Source organism: Maudiozyma barnettii (assembly GCF_903064755.1).
Source record: "Maudiozyma barnettii strain CLIB 1767 genome assembly, contig: KABA2_02, whole genome shotgun sequence".
Lineage (NCBI taxonomy): Eukaryota > Fungi > Ascomycota > Saccharomycetes > Saccharomycetales > Saccharomycetaceae > Maudiozyma > Maudiozyma barnettii.
Window position 1 is genome coordinate 1,810,021 of NW_024545239.1, and position 20,806 is coordinate 1,830,826.

The 20,806-nt window shown below is 31.7% G+C and overlaps 9 protein-coding genes across 9 annotated transcripts; 4 read left to right on the forward strand and 5 right to left on the reverse strand.

Moving 5' to 3' along the window:
* Positions 1-224: 224 nt before the first annotated feature.
* EMC1 (Emc1p) lies at positions 225-2,531 on the forward strand (the record flags this gene model as incomplete). The annotated part of the gene is made up of 1 exon (XM_041549444.1): positions 225-2,531. One exon carries the CDS (start codon positions 225-227, stop codon positions 2,529-2,531), a length of 2,307 nt encoding a protein of 768 aa, XP_041405378.1.
* Positions 2,532-2,758: 227 nt separating this feature from the next.
* On the forward strand, positions 2,759-3,589 carry POF1 (nicotinamide-nucleotide adenylyltransferase; the record flags this gene model as incomplete). The annotated part of the gene is made up of 1 exon (XM_041549445.1): positions 2,759-3,589. One exon carries the CDS (start codon positions 2,759-2,761, stop codon positions 3,587-3,589), a length of 831 nt encoding a protein of 276 aa, XP_041405379.1.
* Positions 3,590-3,738: 149 nt separating this feature from the next.
* On the reverse strand, positions 3,739-5,349 carry SPS22 (Sps22p; the record flags this gene model as incomplete). The annotated part of the gene is made up of 1 exon (XM_041549446.1): positions 3,739-5,349. The coding sequence occupies one exon, from the start codon at positions 5,347-5,349 to the stop codon at positions 3,739-3,741; it is 1,611 nt and encodes a 536-aa protein (XP_041405380.1).
* Positions 5,350-6,594: 1,245 nt separating this feature from the next.
* On the reverse strand, positions 6,595-6,795 carry KABA2_02S17248 (uncharacterized protein; the record flags this gene model as incomplete). The annotated part of the gene is made up of 1 exon (XM_041549447.1): positions 6,595-6,795. The coding sequence occupies one exon, from the start codon at positions 6,793-6,795 to the stop codon at positions 6,595-6,597; it is 201 nt and encodes a 66-aa protein (XP_041405381.1).
* Positions 6,796-9,888: 3,093 nt separating this feature from the next.
* On the forward strand, positions 9,889-10,845 carry APA1 (bifunctional AP-4-A phosphorylase/ADP sulfurylase; the record flags this gene model as incomplete). Its single annotated transcript, XM_041549448.1, has 1 exon — positions 9,889-10,845. The coding sequence occupies one exon, from the start codon at positions 9,889-9,891 to the stop codon at positions 10,843-10,845; it is 957 nt and encodes a 318-aa protein (XP_041405382.1).
* A 313-nt stretch (positions 10,846-11,158) lies between these two features.
* On the reverse strand, positions 11,159-13,045 carry LRE1 (Lre1p; the record flags this gene model as incomplete). Its single annotated transcript, XM_041549449.1, has 1 exon — positions 11,159-13,045. The coding sequence occupies one exon, from the start codon at positions 13,043-13,045 to the stop codon at positions 11,159-11,161; it is 1,887 nt and encodes a 628-aa protein (XP_041405383.1).
* A 1,012-nt stretch (positions 13,046-14,057) lies between these two features.
* Positions 14,058-15,401, forward strand: PBN1 (Pbn1p; the record flags this gene model as incomplete). Its single annotated transcript, XM_041549450.1, has 1 exon — positions 14,058-15,401. The coding sequence occupies one exon, from the start codon at positions 14,058-14,060 to the stop codon at positions 15,399-15,401; it is 1,344 nt and encodes a 447-aa protein (XP_041405384.1).
* Positions 15,402-15,542: 141 nt separating this feature from the next.
* SPB1 (27S pre-rRNA (guanosine2922-2'-O)-methyltransferase) lies at positions 15,543-18,065 on the reverse strand (the record flags this gene model as incomplete). The annotated part of the gene is made up of 1 exon (XM_041549451.1): positions 15,543-18,065. One exon carries the CDS (start codon positions 18,063-18,065, stop codon positions 15,543-15,545), a length of 2,523 nt encoding a protein of 840 aa, XP_041405385.1.
* Positions 18,066-19,420: 1,355 nt separating this feature from the next.
* KAR4 (Kar4p) lies at positions 19,421-20,371 on the reverse strand (the record flags this gene model as incomplete). The annotated part of the gene is made up of 1 exon (XM_041549452.1): positions 19,421-20,371. The coding sequence occupies one exon, from the start codon at positions 20,369-20,371 to the stop codon at positions 19,421-19,423; it is 951 nt and encodes a 316-aa protein (XP_041405386.1).
* Between the last annotated feature and the right edge of the window lie 435 nt (positions 20,372-20,806).

The window sequence follows — 20,806 nt, forward strand, 5'->3', positions numbered from 1 at the left end:
TCTTTCTACCTTTATTTTAAAGACAATTTAGAAATTGTTAACGCTTCGCTGCAATGACGAGGAAGCAAAAAATTAGACAAAGTGAAAGAAAGAAGAGTTAACTGTGGAAAAAAATTATATGTGGGCAAAATTTAAAGAGAAATCATTTATTCTCTATATTGCTAACCAACACTTCATTCTACTGTACTGTTTCAGTGTTATTGATATCAACTGATTGGACAACAATGTTTTATATCAGACTGTTATCGGCTCTATTATGTTTCTGGGGTACTTTTGTTAATGCTGTCTATCGTGATGAAGCATTCAATGTTGACTGGCAACTCTCTACAATAGGAGATTATCGTTGTACCATAAGTGATTATGCTAAAGAGAATCAATTAATTATATTATCTGACTACTCTGAAATTGAGACATTAGTGACTTATATAAACGAGACTAACGGGAATGTCTTATTGAGGTATACCGTTCCATTCAAGATGTCTGATGCCATGCTTGTGCCAGATTCTCATCAATTGATTCTAAATGTGGTTGGAGATTCTACTAAGAAGTATGTGTCTATTGACCTCGATACTGGTTTGATTCTTGACGATGCTAGTAATGACTTAGTCCAGGCTAGTGATTTTTCATTTGAATCTACATGTGTTGCTAACGATTATAAAATCTTGAATAAGGATGGAAAACCAAGATTAAAGGTGACGGATAAGACTATGGGTTTGCCTATCTTTGACATTGAACTTCCAGAGTCATTTACAGACATTAACTACCTTTCAACCGATTATTCTCAGAACCTCCAATTTATTGTCGGCAATGGTGATTCTCAATTCACTTATTTCAATTATACCGAGGGTGGAAAGAATCTAACTAATAGTTGGGTCAGGGACGAATCACTAGTAGATATTGTTGATAGTACCTTCTTCGATTTGAAAGATCCATCTATCGATACAATAAGAAAAGAACTTACCGAAGAAAGGGATATTGATGATGTTATCACAGCTTATGTTTTCAGGGTGAAGAATAACTTTAACAGAATCAGAAATTATTTGAAACAACACCAATATTCACCAGGTAGAGTTATTACAAGTTTTCTAAAAGAAAATGAATTAATGGGTAATATTAATGAAGAGAAGGCATATAAGAGAGACTTGGACTTTGGCCTAGCCAAGTTACTGATCGTTGTGACAAAAAATGGTAGAATGGCCGCTTTACATGTCTCACAACAAGGAAAAATTATTTGGAATTTTAACACTGGACTTCAAAATATTGTCTCTATCAATTATACGCCTCTTACTGACGAATTGGTTGTTATTAATGAAAAAGGTTCATTCGTTGTTTTCACTTCTATAAATGAACACATTCCACCGACTTTGAAAAACGAGGGCTCTTTTAACTTAACGACTAGTTCTATCATTACTAAGACCAAGAAATTGGATGATGAGCATAATTGCTTTTTTGTGTCTTTGGAAAATGGGGAAAACCAGATTGTGAGCGTGGACAACATGCAACCCTTAAACAATGCTTCCTACTTTTTAACGAACCATAATTCAAAGGAAATTAATGGTTACATCCTTTCAGAAGGTAACAAATTAGTTGATACATGGAGAATAACTTTAAACACAAACGAAAAAATTGTAGCATTTGCTTCTAGAACTGAGGATCCTGTGGTTAACGTTGGTAATGTTCTCGGTAATAGAACAGTATTATACAAATATCTGTATCCAAACTTGGTTTCATATGCTACTATTAATGAGGAGGATAGAAGTTTGTATATTAATTTGATAGATACAATTACTGGTGAACTACTACATTCCCAGAAACATACAAATGAGAAAGTTGATATAAACTCTCCTGTCAATTTGGTTTTTGGAGAAAATTGGTATGTTTATTCTTATTTAAGTGCTGAACCAATTCCAGAACAGAGGATAACAGTTGTTGAACTTTATGATTCTCTAGAATCTAATGTGAAGAAATCTGATCCAAATATGCAATATAGTCCATTGAAGGGTAACATTAACAAACCGGAGGTCATTAGTAAGAGTTATTACTTCCCTGAGATTATTCAGGATTTAGAATTATCATCTACAAAGTTCAGTATTACATCAAAGGCTATTATTATCAAGTTAGCAAATGACCAGATTACTTTTGTTCCAAAGTTTGTTTTAAATGCAAGAAGTAAAGAAGAAGCTAACATGTCGGATGACGACAAAAAGGAATTTATGGCAAGTCCGTACATGTCCAGCATTCCAATTAATGATAATTTCATTATTTCACATCAAAGAGAACTAATAATGGGTGATGATTCAAAGCTTGTCTCTTCAGCCACAAATTTAGAATCGACTACTATTGTTTGTGAGATTGGTAATGATGTATTTTGTTCTAGAATCTATCCATCAGGTCAATTTGATGTTATGAGTCCATCCTTCGAGAAATTCCAACTATTTGGGACAATTTTTATTGTTATTGTTATAGTCTACTACTTGCATCCAACTGTGGCCAACAAAAAGTTGAAGATATTATGGATGATTAAGGATTAATTTATTATATGTATTTTAAATATTAGATAAATTTCTTATGTAAAAACGCAAACTTGAATATATGAGCGTGGATAAAAAATATAGTTATGACTCTGAAGTTAGTACTCCTCAAATTTTGTTCGTTTGTCTGAGCAGTTAATGTGACTAACAGACAAAGATACAGGCCATATAACAAGATGACTAGTTAATTTTTGAACCATATACACCTGTATACAATATAGTTAAGAATGCAATTGAATGAAAGTCTCACAAAACTTGAGACTTTTCGTGATGATACAGAGTTGCAATTTTCAGTTGTTTATGGACCACCTAAAATTAAATGTAGAAATCCTAAAGAACACATCCTGTTAATACTTGACTCATCTTTCAATCCACCTCATTGGGGTCATTATACGCTAATTGAACGGGCTATTGAATCATATGGTCAGGAGCCTAATGTTGAAGTTCATGTTCTTCTTCTGTTATCTGTTAATAACGCAGATAAAGGTGAGAAACCAGCGGCATTCGACAAACGGATTGACATGATGTACCTGTTATCCAAAACTTTAAAAGATGAATTTCAAAACTTAATACCCACTGTGGCTCTCTGTAAATCGGCAAGATTTGTTGATAAAAGTAGTGACGTTAGGAAAAATTTGTTTGAAATTGGTAAGATCGTTTATTTACTAGGCTTCGACACTATTACAAGAGTTCTAGACCCTAAATATTATCTTCCGAAAACATTAAAGGAAGCAATGGGAGAATTCATGCTACATACAGAATTCTTCTGTCTAACTCGAGGAGAAGAAGGTAAAAATGATTCGCAGGATATTGTTAACCAAGGTAAGTATGTAGAAGACATCTCGAACGGAGCTTGCGAACCTACAATTCCAAAAGAATGGGGATCAAAAATTAAAATCGAGGTAAATCAAAATGAATATTGTTCGATTTCTTCTTCATCTATAAGAAAAGACTTAATGAAACGTCAATATCGAACGGTAGAAAATAAATTACCTTATAGAATATTAGAATATATTAGGGTTAATGATGAAAAAGCAAAATCATCAATATTTATTTAAATACACAGCTCTATTTATTATTATTATTTCATTTCTTTTTTGATCAGTATAGCTATATTATTCCAGAACAAATATCTAACTATATTGTTGAAGTTCTTCTGTTTAATTATTTAATTATATTTATTATTGTTGCATTTGTTTTCTGAAAGCTAAAACAGGCCAAAAATTTTAAGAACAACCAAAACAAGGACATTTAAGGATGCACACATTGTGCTAGTTCTTAATGTATTTGAAGCATTCGAAAACTTTTTCTTCAAACTGGTCTTTTTTGCTCCCTTAGCAACGTGTTCCCTATTTTGTTTAGCATTCTGATTATCAATGCTACCATAATTTCCCGTTGTGTCATCAAAATCATCATTATCATTTTCAGTACTCTCTAATACTAAACCTTCTTTATCAACATTTAAGAAATTTGATTTCCTAGCAGAGCTGCATTTTACTTTACCACCTCTGATGATGGATCTCCCATTTGACGAGGCAATCCATTGACTACAATCCAAATTTGGTGATGAACTTTTTATAAAAGCACTCCCTTTGACTAATTTCAAATTCTCAAAATTAGTTTCACTAAATTTACCTTCAAAATGGATAGCACCACCGATCTGTTTTAAATTTTGGAAAAAATTAATTTTATCCAATTTCCCATTATGTGCAATCATCAACCCACCTTGAACTTCTGTAACATTATTAAAATTTGCCTTTGTTAATTGATGATTTTCGATAATCCCCAATGTTCCTCCGACGTATTGTAAATTTGAAATATCCAAAGAAGTTATTAAATTCTCAATGATTTGAAATGAGGATTGTACTCTTTCTAAGTTTGGTAAGTTGATTAATGAAGTGTCTCTAATGGTCAAGTTTTGAGCATATTGTAATTTTGGCATATCCAATTCTAAATCTCTTGCATTTGCATGAATTGTAAGTTGAACATTTATTGTGTCAATATTTGATTTTATTGTTTCTAAGAATCTGTTATTATTAATATTAAAGATGTCAATCTGTTTCACTCTTAAAAATTGATCAATATTTGCCAATGAGGTATCAGAAATTATAATATGTTGATTTACCATAATACTATTATCCAATGAAAGTGTTCCTAATATTGGTAAAATTTTCCAATCGATAGAATTGACAGATTTTAAAATAGGAGCATTGATATCAACTAGTGATGTTAAACTTTTTAGTATAAAATTTTGAGTAATTGTAACTAAACTTTCTGCTTTTATCTTAATAATAGCACTTGAGTGTTCTATGACTAAATTTCCAAAGATCTTTTGAATATTACCCAAATCAACTATAGAATTATCATATGTTGGTGAAATTATTAAATCGCCAATGATTTCTTTACAGTTATCTTGTAATACTTGTAATTGATCGCCAGTCTCAATTAAATGAGCATCGTTTTTACAAATTGGAGGACCTTGTGCTGGACTGTAGTGAGTTATAATGTTTTCCAATTCATCGTCATTTTCTTCTTCTTTATAGTTGTCCTTATCTTTAGTGTGTTCATCATTATCCTCATTCTCATCACCATGTTCCACCTCTTTTCCTTCAATATTTGATAATAAATCATTAGCAGTATTATTTAAAGTATGATATAATCTTCTCTTTTCGACAGAGAATGGAACTTTTAAGTTTTCTAAACCATCCTTTTGTGATAATAATTGTTGTTGTCCTGAATTACCATGTAATTGTCTGTAATTTACTAAAAAAGCAAATGTTAGATGTAAGATAAGTGGTAAACAGTAAAAGACACGCATATTTTCAATAAAAAATTGAATTAGAATATATGAGAGTGTTGATTTTAGTAATTAAATTATCAAAGTTTGAATATCAAACGTATATGTTTGTAAATATAATAGTAACACTAAAATTTTATCTTTTTTTTTTTTATTGTGTCAGTTATTATTTTATTTTGTCTTCTTTACGAAATAACTGCTAAGAAAAGTAATATTTTTTACGTCGCCCATGTATAAGAAAGAGTGAATGTCAGTGTTTTATAAGTAGATATATTTAAATGTTCCTAAGTAGTACATATAACTATGTTTATTAGTATTTTATCATGTTAAAGTAGAAGAATTTAGTTAATTTGATATTGAATCAGCTAGAACTATATATATATATATATATAAGTAGTAATAATAGATGAAAATGACAAAAATTTAGTGTCGGAGACACATAAAACAAAAGTGAAATTACAAATGATTAATGTACTTGTTGAACAAGAAACCAAAAATACATTATTTTTTTAATATTTTGTTAAGATTTAGTAATTCTTTCCAATGAATTGCGATATCCAAGAAGCTTCACCAAAACAGGAAATAAAAGAAGACCCACCATTACATAATAATGATGTTAAATATTACATCAAACTAAAAAAAAATAAAAGAACTAGAATTAATTTAATTAATTATTATTGATATTATATTATTTTGCTTAAATATTATAAATTATATATTACAATTATCTCATCTATAAAAAAATAATATAAACTGTTTTTTAAAAGTTTCTTGAAGCTGAATACACAGCTATTATCAAAAAAATAATGGAAAAAAACCAAAGTTTAAATATTATAATTGATAATTGCATTAAAGCATCGAAAAGAAAAAAAACAGATAAAAAAAAAGAGTATAATCAATCTTCTTATTTTTTCTTAATAATAATAAAGAGAGAGAGAAAAGTAGTATTATATACTTTTCCAATCTTTAAATTTCAAAAAAAAATTAAAAAAAAAAAGTTATTACTAAATTAGCTACTGAACAATGATGAATGATGATGATGAAAATGATGAAAAAATAAAAGCTTATAATAATAAAAAAGAGATAAAGTGTCTGTTATTATTTATTTTTTTTGTCTTTGAGATGAATACCTTTGACGTAGTCTGTTTGTTTATATGTGAAGCGATATTATGGGAATATATTTTTTAATCTTATTTAAAAAGAAAAAGAGATTAATAATGAAAAAGTATTATAAAAGAAAAAACTTATATTATTAAAACATATTTCTTAAAATAGGAAAGCGACACCAGCAGCGACGGCAGCACCAAAGATACCAGCGTTCAAAGTGTTAGCGTTAGCAGCACCAGTAGAAATCTTAGTGGTCTTAGTACCGTTGGTAGAGTTAGTACCGTTGGTAGTGTTAGAAACGTTAGCGGCTTGGACAGCGGCAACAGTAGCTAGAGCGGCGACGATAGTTTTGAATTGCATTTTTAAATTTGTATTTATGTGTATGAAAGTTGATATTTTAGTATACTTCTAGTAGGAAAGAAAATATAAAAAAATAAATTTAGAAATAAACTAAAATAAAAAGTGGAAAAGAACAAATTTAACCTAAAGGAGTATTGATGAATGAATGCTCCTTTATATAATAATTGATGACTGATTTATAATTATTAAATTATCATCAATTGATAAATTGTGGGTCATTAACGGACCAAAAGAATAAAGAAAAAGGAAGAGATAATTAATCTTTATTATCTCAAATATTGTTTGAAAATAAAAATTTTCAGTTCACTCATCTAAAGAAGAGAAGAGATTAGCCAGACACATTTTTTAGTTTGAAAATTTGTTAACTTTGTTAAATTTTTGATAAATTCTACGGTGTGATCAGTGGTTACCACCCGCTTATCAATAAAAATTAAGAAACAAGATAAAGAATTTTTTTTCACTTTGCCACGAGTGTGTACAGAGAGCACCCTGCAGAAAGATAGCCATTTTTTTGATTATGATCGGGTCTCTCCCCACTTTTGTGTTGTCGCGTTTGGATAATAATGAGTGAATGAAGTGGGATTTTAGCAGCGAAGAAAAAAAGAAATAAAGCAAAAACAAAAAAACAAAAAAACAAATGGCGAGGAGAGTCTTTCTTTCAGTTTTGGGCGATAAATTGCTTTTTGCCACCGTCCCAAACACACTTTCCTGTAATGTGTTACTCCCTGAGATTACCCAATTAGGGTATGTCTTGCATTTCACGGATTTTTACTTTTTCGATTTATTTATAAATTTTGTGTTTTGGAGTCAGACTACGCCCCAGCGGTCTTTATTTTGGAATGGGAAGGGATTTCAAAGTAGAGTTGCACGACCTAAAATGGAAACTCGGATCGGATCCCTGACTTTTTCGCTGCTGTCTGTGACAAATAAGGACAGCCATCTGGTTTTTTATTGTAAAATTTTGGTAGGCTGAGAGGGGCGAAAAACAAAAAACAAACAATATGTAAATACTTGACTTTCTGTGTGAGAAATGGATGAACAGGACAGTGGTGCAATAATTATTCTAAATAGTTTGGGAATTGTGATTGTGGTGTCTGCGGGTATTTCTTCACGGGGATAAGTGTTGCGCGTTGGCTTGTTGTTGTTGTTGTTGTTTTGTTAGTCGTGGCTGAAAATTTCGCGTTTCGGAAAATTCCAACCGGTTTTTAGCAGAATTTGGTCGGTAAACAGAACACGGCGCAGGACGGAAGGAAATACCAATGTTGTCTGGTGGTCCAGAACTCGCAAGTTTTTTACAAATTTCATTATGAGAAAGAAATACTGACAAGTAATGCGCCGTGCAAATCACATAACAATAGGTAAATAATACACGGTTTGTGCAGCCATTTCTCCAGACAACTAGAAACTTATTTATTTACGGGAAAAGGACTTTCATTTTCTACTTTGCCTCACTACTGTTTTGCATATTTTATTAAAAGTCGTGTATTTGTTTGTATTTACTCTCCAAATTAGGTCTGCTTTCCTTTCTCTCCCCCTCTTTTTTGCTTTGATAATAAAACATTACAATGTCTCCTCACTAAAATGAAAAACAAAGTATTCGTGTGTGGTGTTACCCTCTCACAAATACTCTGTTTTTCTTTCTAGTATGTGGTGTTCTCATTCGCATCTCTAAGTAGAGGGGCGGGGGTAGAACCCCTGAGATGACAGTGACGGACGAAGTTGAGTAGAATTTTAGATGAAAGGGTATCGTCGTCGGTGTTGCCAACGCGAAGATTTCTTCTCATTTGACACGTTTGGAGGGATGGGCGGAGAACATTTCCTAAATAAAATATATATATATACACAAAAAGAGTCCAGCCCCATCCATTGTTCTATCAATAGGCTTGCGGTTACCTTATTTTGCACATACATAGTGGGAAAAGTACAGCGTAATCACATTTTTTCTAGAATGATTAGGAAAATGTTAATAATATGATGCGGGGAGCTTTTTAAAAGAAAATAGAAACTTATATATTTGGCTCTTCTACGTGAGAACCTCTGCTGTGAATTGAAATTAATAATAGAATGGATTGGATTGACCATTACATTTCCTGAAAGGGGAACGTTATGATCATTTATTGCAGGGGAGAAATATCCTTTTTTTTCTTTTTTGATTTGTGACAGAAAAGAAGGATACCCATACCGTAATAGGAAATGTAATGGCCAATCCTCTGTTTTTATTCTATTTATCTATTTGGACCGCACACGAAAAGCATCTATGTAATTAATATTGATGTAATTTTTGGCGTTTTTTTATTGTTTTTGCAATTAAAGGCAAAATTTTGTAATTAATCGTCGCGTCATCACACAACACATAAATGGTCTAAAAGCATTAGTTTAAGCTCATCGTATTCTTGTTGTAGTGATTTTTGAAGGGACAGAATGGAGGGATGAAGGTAAAAAAAATACCATTTCTTACATACGAACAATTACTTGAATTGTGGAGTTAATAATATTATGTACATTTGAAAGAACATTTGTTTACTCAATAGTAGCAACATTTAGAGATAAGGAAAGTACAACATTCTACTTCTTGCCTTATTATTTTGGGATACTATGTGTATTTCTCTAGTCATGGTATCTGTGAAATGATGAAATGTTTATACCTTTCACAAGAATCATCTCATTTTGTTTTGATCACTCTACACGATAGGCCCTATTTTTCAATATATGAACAACCCTAATATTATATAACACTGAACAGGATTTCATATCATTTTTTCACTCTCACTATTATGCGTTCTTTTATTGCCCATTTCGCCTGGTTTTACTCGGCCTGTCCCAATGACTGAAAAAGAGACGCATTGAAAAATTCCAAAGAAAGGAAAAAAAGAAAAAAAGAAAAAATAGGAAAGCTACCACCATCTTCTCGTCAAATAACAATAATAATAACAACAACACATATATATGTGTTTTGCCAATTTACGAAGATCATGATGATTCGTTTGTATTGTATTAATGAATTGACCTTATATTTTATAAAAAAAGATCAACCACATTTGTAATTAATAGATTAACATTAACAAATTCACAAAGAATAATTATATAAAAAAGATGATTTCAGCTACCGTTTCTCAATTGGTGAATGATAAATTTCAAGAAGCTCAAAAGAATAACAATGTTGTCTTCAAAAAATTAGACTCAAAAAATGTAAAGGACTCCAAGACTAGTATGCGTTACTCCGTATCATTAGTTCCAAGTTTGATTGAAAAACCAGAATTCGGTCAAACTGATGCCTCTGAAGATCCATTGGCAGCAAGTGAACCAGAATTATTAGTTCTAGATGATCTTGATGGTTCAGGTCATTTGAAATTAGTTTTAAATAAATTTCCAATAGTAGAAAACCATTCTCTTTTGATTACAAATGAATTCAAGGATCAATTGTCTGCTTTAACTCCAGAAGAATTAATGACTAGTTATAAATTGATTACTAAGATGGATAATGAAGATGAAAATAAAAGACATATGGTTATTTATAATTCTGGTCCACAATCTGGTTCTTCTCAAAATCATAAACATTTACAATTAATTGAATTGCCACAAAAATTCATTCCTTTCCAAGATACTTTAACTAATGGTAAAGATCATTTCTTACCAAGTATTAAAGATGAACCATTACAAGATAATAAAGTCTCTTTTGCTCATTTTGTCTTACCTTTACCAGAAGAATCTGAAGAAGTCACTGAAGATCTTTTAGCTATGTGTTATTTCTCACTTCTACAAAGAACTTTAACTTTCTTCCAAGATTGGTTAAATGAAACTCCAGATTTAGTTAAAAGTTATAATTTACTTTTAACTAAACAATGGATTTGTTTAGTACCACGTTCTAATATTAAAGCTAAATCTTTGAACGTTGGTTTCAACGCTTTGGGCTATGCTGGTATCCTATTGATAAAGGATCAGGAATCATTCGATGAGATCATTGAAACTCCAACTATAGTCGACGATTTATTATTAGAATGTGGTTTCCCATCCACTGCCGGTATTAAACCTAACGAATACAACTATTAGTCTATCAGTTGTTTAAACGATCCCTATATACATATCTCTCTTAATGATCATTTATACAGATATATCAAATCAATTTTAATAAAAGATTTATATTATCGCAGAATTATCTTCTTATTGTGAATATTTATTGAATGTTTATATTTAAATATATATTTAAAAAAGAAAGAAAAATATGTGTATGTATATGTTGGTAAATTATTCATTAAAGGAAGAAGAAAGAGGAAGATGAGTAAATAAATAAATGTCTCTTTTTGTCAGACCTTTTCAAATTTGTTCTTTCAAACTTTTATTATTATTATTATTATTATTATTATTATTTGGAAAATAAGTTCGTAAAAATACTCAATTTAGACCGTTTTTTCTTTCCGGTAGCCACTGTTGTACTAATACCATTGTTCATTACTTTTGCATTGGAATTATGTTGTAATCTATTGGATTTAATCTCCATAACACTGTCACTTGCACTTCTTGTTTCACCAGTTATTTTTAAATCATCCGTACTTTTCATTGAGATCTTTTTGTCAACTTTATCGAGATTTGATAAAGAGACTTTGCTAGTGGAGTTAATACCTCTAGAGTGTCTTTCTGGGGATTGTATACTGATGTTTTGAAGACCGCCAATAATCTCTTCACTACCATTATTAGAAAGATCGACAGTGTCACCAGGTTCACCCATTAATATATCCATTGATAGAGTCATATTACCATTAGGTTCATCTAACGAATTATTTGTATCATGCGATTCAGATCTTTGCAGTTGATCGTAGTCCTGTTTCATTATAGAACGTTCTCCAAATTTCGGTGTTACAGATCTTTCGTTCATTGGATATTCTTCCATTGCATTTTCATTATATGGATCATTATATTTGTCGTTTAATGGTATATCATAAATCTTACTTTCAAATTTAAATGAAGTTTGTACAGCGGGCCCACTATTACGTCTGACAAATTTAGATCCCAGATTATTCGAAACATGATTACTTAAAGTAGGATATTTATGATACATTTGTTGATGAACTGAAAAATCTGGGCTTCTGGCTCTTCTTTGTTCATTTGAATTTGAGATTAAAGAGGTGCTTCCATCAGAACTACCAATATTTAAATTGCTAGCTGTGGATTTGACAGAATTATTAATAATGTTACAACTGTTTGGTGTTGGGTTAAATTCTTTATTGGAGAGTGGGGTTACAGGGGAGTTTACAGCATTAGATGGAGTTGTTACCATTGTTACAGGAGTCTTTGAAGTGGCTGAGGTTAATGATGTAGCCGATTTCTTTTCTTGAAGAGCCTGATTTTGGGTATTAACAGTAATGTTGTTTGTCGGTAGTTGTTTTGTATAATGATAGTATCTTTGTTTTTGTCTCTTGATCTTTAAAGAATTATATTGATCAGTCTTTGAGCCGTTTGAATAAACTCCAGAACTTTGGGGATGGAAAATTAATTTTGTTGGAGAACTAGTGGTCTCATTCATTTGATAATTTTTCTTAAATGCAGGTGATGATGGTCGTAAAGGTGACATAAGGCCAAATGGTGCTGGTTCTCCAATTTTATTAGGACGTGTCTCTATCATTGAACCTATTCCACTAGTATTATTATTATTATTATTATTATCGGAATCATTGGAGGCTTTATCATCAATATCCTGATTCTCAATAGCATCTTCTTCTTCATCAATTCTAAAATCTGGAATAGATCTCGCATGTTTGAAATCTATTGCTACTTCCAAATCTGCAGGAGCAGATTCAGATCTTCTATGTGATTTAAATGATCTTGGTTTAGTCTTTAAAGCGTCATCTAAATTGATGATAGCGTCTGGAACCCCTTTCACTGGAGATGTAAATCTAGGTTCCTCACTAATAAAGAATCTCGGACTAGGCGATGCTATATCATTGGAGATTTTTCTGGGAGTTAACACATTTGAAAATGACACTTCATTAGGTTTCTCATAATCATGTGGATTAAATTTATTAATATTCAGGTTATTGTTATTTGAAGGTTCTGGAGATACACATCTTGGCAAAGGTGGAACTGAACTAGAGTTTGTTCCAGAAAACCCAGTTGGAGGTTGTTTTAAGAATTCAAAGTCTCCTGAGACGGCAAATGACCTTCTATGTGAATGTCCTCTTCTCGACGGCGTCGCCAAATTATTAGCTGAGGGTGCAGATACGCTATTAAATTGAAAAGGTTGGGTTTCAGTCATTATAAGGAATATGAACAGCTAGTGACGGTAGTCTTATTTTTAGAAATATATTTTGGATTGAAATAATAAAAAATATAATGAAATAAAACACCAACGAATGCTTAGACTATTTCACTGAATAAAAATAGTGTCTCGAAAAAGTATAAATGTAAAAAGAAAGTAACGAATGACTAAAAGTTGGATGGTTTCAGTTTTTTAATGTAAAAATTACAATAGAAAGCAATGTTTTAAATGATGGTATAAAGATTACGTGTAATAAGTTTGCAAAACACACAAAAAAAAACACGTTCTCGAAAAATAGGAAAAGGAGTAAATTTGATATTTGTAGAAAGAGTAAAGTAATGGGTTTTCTAACAAATGTCTCTTCTCTGATTTGTATAACTTTTCTCTACTTTCTTTGCCTTTGAGATAGTTTTAGTTTAATTGTCTATTTTTGGACCCTTTCTCTACAATACAGGATTTGTATTGTTAGAATTTTAAAAAAGATAATCGAGCTCAGCAAACGAAATAGATTAATTTTGTTTATTTAATTCACTTCTTTGATGTTAATTTAAAATATCAGAGTACTACTGTCTGTAAGATTATATCATCATATAAAAGGATTAGTTTATTTCAATTAAAATATCTAAATTGGTACATTTTTACAGATTAGTTGCTTCGGTTTGCGTTCTTTTGCTGAAACAAGAAAAATGATGATGACGACACGAGAATTTCATTCCCCCTCTAGGCGTTTTTCTCATTTTTTTGCCTAAACGGGCAAATAGTTGAAATGGACAAATTTATATATATATATATATAAATTTAGATATAATAGGGATGAAGAGAACCATGACTTTGAGAACATTAGGTCTGTGAATTAAAGATTGTTTGAATCTTATTGCTGTATTAGAAGCGAGATCTCTCTTTTTTATTTTCTCGTTAACGCTGTTAGAAGTTCCATTGATCTACTGTTACCCTGTTGATAGACAATAGGCGTCTACATTCCTAAACACAATTTAAAGGAGTTTTTAAAATGATTTCTGAAAGAGTTACTGTATTGTTTAAGTCAGAGGAGTCTCTGAACGAATGCGTGTTGCAGGATGAGACCTCTTTGAAGCTGATGGAATGTATTGAACCATACATTATTCAAAGAAGATTTGATTTATCCCTAGGAGAAGACGCCGATGAAACACCAATGCGATTTACTTGGAAAAACGATACTAATTCGTTGTATGTGATTGGTCCTCATTTAAACTATGGTGCTAATCTCTATATTGGTGGTGATAAACAACTTTTGAAATCAATGGACAAACAAGATAGTATACTTACACCTACTTATAGATTGTATCACCACAGGGATGATGTCAAGAATTTATTCGATTCTTTCTCCAAAGAGCTTAATTTGAATGTTAATATAAATGATCTAATAGATTGGGATTGGAAAAATAAACAGTATGATATAGTAAGTGTCAATTCAACTTTACAGATTAATGAATATTCTATAGTTAAGCCGAATACAGCTATTCCTAAGATTTCAAAGGATCATTCTGCCACATATCTTACAATTGATAAATTAGAAGTCGGAATGTTTTATGTAGATTTAATTGAAGCAGAAAATATTAACCTTACTGGATTAAGATGTTTATGGGAAGAAGGAGAGAAAAATTCCAAAATTGAAAAATGTTTAAAGACTTCACTGTTATACAAATCTGCTTTTGCACCAGTGAAAACTAGTGTATCTAATAGTATTAAAGTATCATTAGAGGAACCAATCGGACTACATCCAAAATTAATCATAGATCTGTCTAATACTACACATCAAACTAAATATGACCAGTGTGAATACTACCTATTTTCTCAGTTACCTTTAGAACTATTTGTCGATAAATTCCAATCAGAACCCGTCTTTATATTTGGTGAACATAACTTGGAATCCCCTGACTACAAACTATTAAATAATTCATGGGGTTCAGAGACACTCTTTGGTTTGAAGAGTGATGAAATTAACGAAATTACATTCCATTCTAGATACATATCCCCAGAGGATGGAAGGCCTGGTTTGAGAGAAGTCAGCTTCACACCTGAAATTATAATTGCATGTGATACTGGATCAGATTCGATTGATACAAACCCTTTTTATGCTAAAGGAATGGGATATGAATCGTACTTTACTAAAGATACTGTCTTTTATCCATTGAAATTTGAATCATTAGTTGTCCCAATACCCTATCCAAGTTTTGACAACTACAAACACGTTGAATTATTGACTTCATCAGTTATAATTGTATCTATAATATATTTGTTATACAAACTTTTTGGTCCGGTGACATCAATTACAAAACCAAAACCTATGAATAAGCAAAAGAAGGATAATTAAGTAATGTCAACTTGTGTATGCTTTTATATAATATTAAAATACTACATGGAATCCCTAAAACCTTTTACCGCAAAGTATTTATTATTATTTTTTAATGTACATATTATTTAAAATAAAGCAAAACCAAATACAAAGAAGTTTCTATTTCTTCTTGTGATGTTTCTTGGCAATACGCTTTAATGCTCTTTGTTCATTCTTTAGAACACCATCAACCATCTTATATTTACCCTTAACACCCTTTGGTCTACCAGATAGACCTCTGTTACCACCAGATGCATAAACAAGTGTAACTTGTGGCTTCGTTCTTTGTTTCTTGGTGACTTTCTTCATTAACCTAGTAATTTCTTCAGCCTTATCTCTTTCTGATTTTTCACTATCGTCATTAATTATACCAGCTTTCCTCTTGATCTTTTCTAAACGAGCAACAGCACGCATCTTCTTTCTGGCCTTAGCTTCAGCAACCTTTTTGATAGGACGGGCATTTAATGCTCTCATCTTTTCCTTGATAGCCATAGCAGCTTCTTTTGTAATAGGTCTATTGATCTTCGAATGTTGAGCTTCTTCTTCAACAAACCATGAAGGTAGATTATCAGTATCTCTAAAGGTGTATCTATTGAAACCTTCATTGACCAAATCAGTCTTAGTTTTTTGGCCAGTGGCCAGTTGATGGGCCAAAGTCATTGCTTCAACAGTAGCAATATCTAATTCCTTCATGTGTTTCTCTTGGCTTGTTTGTTTTGATTCTTCTTCAGAATCGTAATCAGAGTCAAGATCTTCAAGGTTAGATTCGTTGTTTGCCACAATTTCAAAGTCTGAATCTTCATTATCACTAGCATCACTACTATCAACCTCTTCGTTAGTCTTCTGAACGGTAGCGGTATTTTTATTCGACTTTGGTTTTAGTTTACTGATATCACCAACAGATTCTGATCCTACGCCATCAGCATTTAATTTATTAGGCAGATCGGCGACAACGTTATCAAAAATTGGATTACTAAAGAGCCTAGATGCTTTACTACTCAATTTAGATTGGGATGGTTGGGTCTTTATCTTACTTATCAATTGATTAATAGCCTCGTCATCGTCTGAATCAGATAATTCAGATCCTGTATCTTCCATTTCGTAATCACTTTCCTCTTGTTCACCTTCTTCAGCTTTTTTATCATTAAACCCAGTCCATTCTTCTTCGTTATCACCACCACGAGCTTGTCTGGCTCTAAATTTAGCATCTCTTTCCGATTTTCTTTGTTTAAAGTTGTCATACATTGAGTCTAGTTCAGCCTCCAAATCGTCAGCATCCTTAAATGAATCACGTTCTTTGACCATTTTCTCATCGATATGAATATCATTATCGTGCGCTAACTCTTCATCGTTAAAAATCATTCTCTTCTTACCCTTGGCCAATTTATCTAGGATACCTGTCTTTTCGGCAGTCTTTAAATTGAAAAGAGATTCTCTTCCTAAATTAGCAGCTTCAATACCAATATCGTCAGGAGTTAACATATTCAATTGCATTCTGGTAACTTCTTTTTGTTTAGTTTCATTCTTCTTTCTCTTTTCACGCTTCTTAGATAAACGTTGTTTCTCTTGTAGGTTGCTTAACTCCTTTTCGATTTGTTCCTCTTCTGTCAATGGATTTACGTCAACAGCCTCATCATCTTCATTTTTATCAAGACCTAATAAATCTCTAGCATTCTTTCTCCATCTTAAGATCATCTTAAAGTCCTTCTTACCTAATACCTTTAAATCTTCAATACATGATAAAAGTTCTTTATTAGTTTGTTTCATCTTGTTTACGATTTTCCATTCGTTATTTTCTGGATCTATGTCAAACTTGTTTAATTTACCTAACATTGTAATTGGATCTTCAGTTTCAATAAATTCCATAATTGGAGCGGTATTGTATAAAAGATTATCACCTTCATCATAACCTTGTCTCTTTCTGACTTTCTTCTCAGGGTTAAACACCTTAGCTTCCATATTTTGTGGACCATCTGGTAGTTCTTCAAAAACTTCCTTTGGATCAAGTAAACGTGGGTCTAACTTCTTTGGGGCTTTGAAACCTTTACAAACAACGAAAATTTCTGCAGAAACATTTCTGGAGGCAGGTGGCTTTGTAGCTTCCACCTTATCGAATAATTGTTGGAATACCCAAATTAATTTGTTGTAATCCTTAGATCTGAAAATCTTAGTAACAAAAGTACCGTTAACCACCAGGTTCTCTACGGCTAGCTTCAAGGCTTGCAGAGTCAATTGGGATTGTGTGAAGGCATCTTGAACCCAGCCTAAACCAACATTTGGAGCACCATCATGGAGAACAGTGTCTGCCTTCCATGTTTTCATATAGCCTCTTAAACGGGATCTACAATCTTCTGTGGTAATATCACTTTGGAATGTGATAACGTTTGGCATCGGCTTCATTTGTACGATATCCACACCGATAATAAGAGAATTCACAGGACATAGCTTGGATGCAACTTGACACCACGAACCTGGTGCTGCACATAAATCGATAACAACCTTAGACTTCTCTAGGAAATGGCCAAATTTCTCATTGATTTGAATAACCTTGAAAGAAGAACGAGCACGATAACCTTTTTCTTTGGCTAGGTAATAGTACCTATCCAAACGACCTTTAGAGTTCTTTTTTTGTGTTCTACCCATCTTTCAAGCCTGTTAGTGTTCTACAGCTGTAAAATTAACCTTAGAGCTCCAAAATAAAATACCAGACTTTTAATACTAATGTTATACAAAGGTGAGCTTAAACTCTCATTTAACTTACTAAATTTTAGCGATGGGCATCGCTCCAAGAAAAAATTTTCAATTCCAAAAAGAAAAAGAAAAATCTTCACGTGATCAAATATTATTTATGACGAGGATACGGTATATACTACTACAAGAGACGTCACAACTCTCTAGGTATTACACTGCTAAGGTTCCTTGACGTTTTTTTAATTATTTATTATTTATACTACTTAAATGATATTATTCCTAAACTTATTGAAAAGGAAGGTCATCAAACAGTACTCTGTAACTCCAAAAAGTAATTAGTAGAGTTCAAATTTAGTTGAATCTTAGAGAATCATTTATTTCATTCCTTACTAGGGTAATACTCCTTTGAAATTTTAGTTGTCTTTCTAGAAAATTGAGTTGTTAATTTGTCAGTGAGTTACACATTGTCAGAAACATCGTTATTGAAAATTTGAACTTTGCCCGCAAGAATATTTATTCAAATTTATAGGTAAAAGAATCCAGCAGCAAAAGAAGGAATAATCAGAAAAAAATTACAAAATTATTATACTCATTCATAGGTTCTTTTCGTAATATTATATTGTTACAAGTTATAAAGTGGTAAATGTACAAAAATTGGAAAGTCAAAAAGTAGAATGTAAACAGTTTTTGTAAACAGTTTTTGTAAACAGTTTCCACTCTACCTTAGTTGAACGAAGATTTAAAAGTAACAAGTACTGTAAACAATTTTTTTTTTCTGCAGATGATTGATAATAATATTCAAGTTTTTTTTGATTTCTCGTGTATATATCCAAATCGGGATATATACACGAGAAATCACGAAAAATTAAAATGGGAAAATGCACCCTACCACACAAATTTTCCATGAAAATGTAAACAAAATTTGTTACTATTCTATTCTTCATCTTCTAGATTGATTGTTTCTCTTTTTATTTACAAAATTTGTTTATTATTTTGTCTTTTTGTCTTTTTATCATATATATATATATATATATTTGAATAGATGTATATTGTTTAGTATATATTGTAGCAAAAATCGTCATGATTAACTTCTCTTAATGTGGTGAAATTTGCTTTATTTGTCTTTTATGCAATAAATTTAAATGGAATAGTTCTTAATAGAGTGTGGTATAGTAATGGTTCTTAGTTGTGGCAAGTGTTCATAATATGTGATTGGCCTGAATATAACGCGGCAAAAATGCTAAAATATGTTTAGTTTGGGTATTGTCGGAAAAGATAATAACATGGTTATGTAATATATCTATATATTACCTTTGGACAGGGCTCTTTGGTCTTAATGATTCAATTTCGTCATTGAAAGGGACGTGACTACCAATTTGGTCGATATTCTGTCTATATTTTTTTGGATCAAAGTTATCCAGCATCACATCTGGACTCATAACAACCCATCCAGGTCTCACTCTAACAGGTGTCTCCCAACCTGTTCGTGCTGGGATGATATGAAGTCTCCTTGTAGCTGTTGAAAAATTTTCTGCTACCTTGTATAGGTCTGGAGGAACAGCACCGTTCTGTGTCTCTGATGTTTCTATATTTAAATCTGTGTCAACATTACAATGGATTAAATGGCCATCTGTAGACCTCCGAACCGTACCAGTTATACACATCCAACAATGCCATTGGACTTTTTCTACAAGAGTATCATCATCCCCGACCAAACCTGGGTAATACGGTGAGTTTTTATCAATAGGTACAAAAACTAATTCCTCACTTCTTCTAAATTTTTTTGCCCAGACTTCGTTATTCAATAATTTAGATAATTCATTGATCTTATGTGCACTGGCCCAGATAAACAAAAACCCTGGTTTGGAAACTAGTTTATCTAGTGGTAACTGTGTTAACAGAGGGTATATGAATTGATTATCTGTTAGGCATCCTATCATAATAACATCGAATGATAAATTATCCTTATGAATCCATTTGTTTAACGTTGGAACCATTTTATCAATAGAAACTTTACAACCCAATGGTTTTGTAGCATATTCTGCTACTTGTCTTTCTTTTTCTTCGAAAAGTTTTTGTAATTTAGGGTAACCTTCAACAGGATTCTCGATGTTGGTTACATGACTTTGAGGGTTTGAACCTGTATGTATATAATGGTTGGAGTAATCATTTGATAGCAACTCTCTAGAAGGACGGAATCCATTGATTCTACCTTTGATTTCATTATCTTTATTAAAATTTGATTCCACTTTAATCATTGTTGCATTCAGTATTATTAAATTGAACCTTTGTAAGCTTGTGATTTTTGATTAGTCTGTTGAGGAAAAAATGAGATGTAGTTCAATTTAGACTAATTTCCTTTTGAGATACTTCGAATGATCTCTTATATATATAAATATACTCACTCCTAGATGGTATAGGTGGTGCAATGTAATAAAATGTAGTCAATTTCTCAATGCTACAAGCTTGCCTCAATAAGTTTGGAAGTCTACGATGGATCATTAACATTAGTTTTTATTGCTTGTTATTTCAAAACCTCAAACTATTCGTTCCCCGCCTGAACGCGAAGATGAAACAATGATCGCGCAACAGAATTTTCACTGTATTGCAGTGGCAAGACAGGACTAGATAATGTAAATTTTGCATCTTGAAACAATTACATAGATATCATTTATAAGATCTATAGAAGAATA